The following is a 3,754-nucleotide window of genomic DNA, read 5'->3' on the forward strand; positions in this document are numbered from 1 at the left end:
TCCGGAGGCAGAGGCAGGTGGATTTCTGAGTTTGAGGCCAGCCTGGTCTACAGAGTGAGTTCCAGGACAGCCAGGGCTACACAGAGAAACCCTGTCTCAAACAAACAAACAAAAATTTCTAACAGAATTTCTTAGCTAAAATTTTATTGCATTTATCTACACATGTGCATATAGTCTACATGTATTACGCCCGCTAAGTGTGGAGCCCAGAAGCCATCTTGCAAGACACAGTTCTTCCTTCCAGTGTATAGGTCCGGGAGTCCAGCTGAGGGCAACAGGATTAATGGTCAATACCTTAACCCGCAGAGCCATCTTGCCAGTCTGAACAAAATGTTTCTTAACAATTAGTGAGAGTCAATTGAAATTGTAGATCCCTGGAATAAGTCCTAAACTCATCAAACCTCGATAGAAAGTACATATGTATTTTATGAAGACGTCTTATTTCTTGGGGCACCAGCTCGGACCCTGCACTTGTGACTCCTCCACTGCCCCGTGGTCCTGACCTGGCTGCAGCTCAGCCTCTGTGCCGCCCACTCCGGTTTCAGCTTGGTGGCCGGCTTCTCCATCCTTGTTGTCTGTATGGTCTACCGACAACCAGGGAATGAGGCGACGGGGCGTCTCGCAGGTGTCCTGGCCCTGTGGGTCTTGTTGATGGACATGCAGGATTACTGGAGGACCTGGCTGAGAGGGCTGCGTGGCTTCTTCTTTGTGGGTGCTTTCTTCTCCGTGGTCTCCGTTTCTGCCTTCTGCACTTTCCTGACGTTGGCCATAACTGAGCACCAGAGTCTCAAGGACCCCAACAGCTATCACCTCTCCTGTATCTGGAGCTTCGTTTCCTTTAAGTGGGTCTCCCTACTCAGTCTGTACGCCCATCACTACCGGTTCGACATCAGCACCCTCAGTGATTTCTTTTTTTTTTTTTTAATTAATTATTTTTTATTGAGTATCTTCTTCATTTACATTGCCAATGGCAAAACCTCTTCCCCTCCCCAAAGATTCCCTACCCCTCTTCCCACCCCCTGTCTCCATGTATATGCCCCTCTACCCGACACACTCCTACCTCGCCCCCCTTCCCTGTCCATTTCCCTTTGTTGTGGCCTCTATTGAGCCTTTACCTGACCAAGGACCACTCCTCCCACTGATGCCCAACAAGGCCTTCCTCTGCCATATTTTTGGCTGGAACCATGTGTACCCCTTGGTTGATGGTTCAGTCCCTGGGAGTCTTGGGGTGTCTGGGTGTTCGAAGTCATTGCTCTTTCCATGGGGCTATAACCCCCTTCAGCTCCTCCAAACCAGCCTCCAGATCCTCCGTTGGGGAACCCAAGCCCAGTCCAATAGTTGGTTGCTAGTTTCTGCCTCTGTATCTGTAAGGCTCTGGCAGGGTCCCTCATCCTCAGTGATTTCTAACCCAGGGAATGAGGTCGCTATAGCCTGGGGGCTCTTCGGGATCTGGACTCAGCTTCTGAGTCATCAAGGGAGCTTGTCCTGACCTCTGGTGACTCCAGAACCATGGCGTAGTATACGGGCCAGTTCAGTTTTCCAGAAATCTGTCTGGTCCCCTTTTGGGGAAGACATGGAGCTGTTAAAGGAGTATTGCTAATATGCCTGCTAGCCCAGCTAGAGGGAAGCTGAGATGTTTCAAATGGATCTATTTTCTTAGCACTCTGAGCGATCTTTGTAAGTAGGGCCATGACAATGAATTCAAAGGGTAGGACTGGAACTATGGCTTGTGGCAGGGGCTGGGACAGGCTTCCTGGCTACCCCAGATGTCATTGAAGCTGTGTGTGGGGGCATCAAAGGTCTGATCAAGGGAGGAGTCTTCAGTACAGATCTTCATCCTAGCTTCCCCATCCTGTTGTCCTCAAGGGTCGGGGAGCCAAATTCATTGGTCCTTAGGGAAGTGACTATTGGCTCTGTCCCTAAGCAGTATAGTTGGACAGAATCCAGTGTCCGTCCCTCCTACCTTCCCATCCAGAGTTTGTTTCCCATGAGGGTGCTAGGGCCAGCCATGTGTTCCCGTGTGTTGCACATGCACACCTGACCACGTACACCAGAGTGTGACTCCTAGGATGAGGCTAGACTTGAGGACCACAGGAAACACACACCTGAACCTAGAAGGGTTTTGGGATTGGGGGCAACCTGGTGGGGGCATGTGGTAGCGCCCCATCCGTACTCAGTCTCCAGCCCTGTCCCTCACTGTACAAGCCCACCGTGACCGTGAGGACCTTCTCCCCACACCGTACCCTAACTTTGACCTTTCACTTTCTCTCTCTTGAAGGAACTCTTCTGAGTGGACATGGGCCCAAGGCCTTACCTAAGCAGAGAGGGAGGGCAGGGGCTGCTACATGTATCCTTCTTTAGTAGGCTGCCATTTTGCACATCTGCTTTTCCCTCTGGGCACTGGCCCTAGCTCTGCCTTACCTGTGTAAGCACTTAAGCAGAAATACAGCGGCCATTTTAACCAGAAAAAAAAGTAAAATTTCTTACCAGAGAGATCCTGAGTAACATTAGAAAACAGGCATCAGTTCTTTTTTTTTTCTTTCATTTTTTTATTTATTCGATATATTTTTATTTACATTTCAAATGATTTCCCCTTTTCTGGCTCCCCACTCCCCGAAAGTCCCATAAGCTCTCTTCCCTCCCCCTCTTCCCCCATCCACCCCTTCCCACTTCCCTGTTCTGGTATTCCCCTATACTGCTGCACTGAGTCCTTCTAAACCAGCTTTTGAGAAACCTTTTCTGTCAGAAGTAATGAAGTTTTAGGGCTATAAACAATCCAGATTTAAAAAATATATTTTACTTCAGTCTTGTTAAGGACTCAAATGTAGCTCCCTGTTCTTGATATCACTTCTGTGTGTGTGTGTGTGTGTGTTTGTGTGTGTGTGTGTGTATGTATGTGTGTGTGTGTATACGCTCCACTCTGTTAGATACAGGATGTGAAAAACTGCACCCTGAAGCAATGTGATCATTGGTGATAAAGTGGTGTTATGAAAGTGTGTTGAGACAAAACAAGACGCAATGCGAGTGTTAACAAGGTTCTGTTTCAGGCCAGTAAGAGCAAGTCCTAGACCAGGATGATGTAACACGTTGTCTGCCAGTGAAATCAGTTTTGCCTCAACCAGATCATACAAAAGAAAGAGATTAATAAGGAGAGTTACATAATACAACCATGTCTTAATTAGCTGAATCTGGTTTGCTTTGGAAACAGATCTCTTTTTTTATTCTTTGGAATATGCATTCTGTTGAAATACATTTTATGTAATTTAAATAATTTTAATACCTTATTTTATGGGAGATCTTGATTTGTGCCAAGACTTTTCAGGAATGCAGACAGGAGAGTTTGACAGGAGGTTATAATCTAAACCAATAAGAATTTTTGACAGTATTTATTGTTAGTATGACACCCAAGAGTAGATGCGATGAGTGCTCCTGACAGATCTTTGGAAGTCTTCACACAGTAGGAGAGCCCGCCTGCTGCTGTGTGGATCAGATGTGGTTAGAACAGTTTGGCTTTCTGTCTGGATTATTTTCTTCTTAGATGACATGTTAAGTGATAAGAATATTTCGCTTGGCTTGATAGCTATGTGCTTCTATTGCAAATTAACATGTGGCTCTTAGTTTATCAAAACAAGAGACACAAGCTATGGGCCATTACATCACAGCATTAGATAGTGGCTCAGAGCGACTTTCTCCACTACCACATCTCTCTGTGTATTTGACATAAAAGCAGATTAATGAACTATGGTCTTTCTTC

The 3,754-nt window shown here is 46.5% G+C and overlaps 1 protein-coding gene across 1 annotated transcript; it reads left to right on the forward strand.

Annotated features, from left to right (window-relative positions):
- Positions 1-489: 489 nt before the first annotated feature.
- On the forward strand, positions 490-906 carry LOC127668110 (heme transporter HRG1-like; the record flags this gene model as incomplete). Its single annotated transcript, XM_052161536.1, has 1 exon — positions 490-906. A coding segment is annotated over one exon (417 nt), but the record flags the coding sequence as incomplete, so codon positions are not given.
- Between the last annotated feature and the right edge of the window lie 2,848 nt (positions 907-3,754).

Source organism: Apodemus sylvaticus, chromosome 17 (genome assembly GCF_947179515.1).
Source record: "Apodemus sylvaticus chromosome 17, mApoSyl1.1, whole genome shotgun sequence".
In the NCBI taxonomy this organism is placed as follows: Eukaryota; Metazoa; Chordata; class Mammalia; order Rodentia; family Muridae; genus Apodemus; species Apodemus sylvaticus.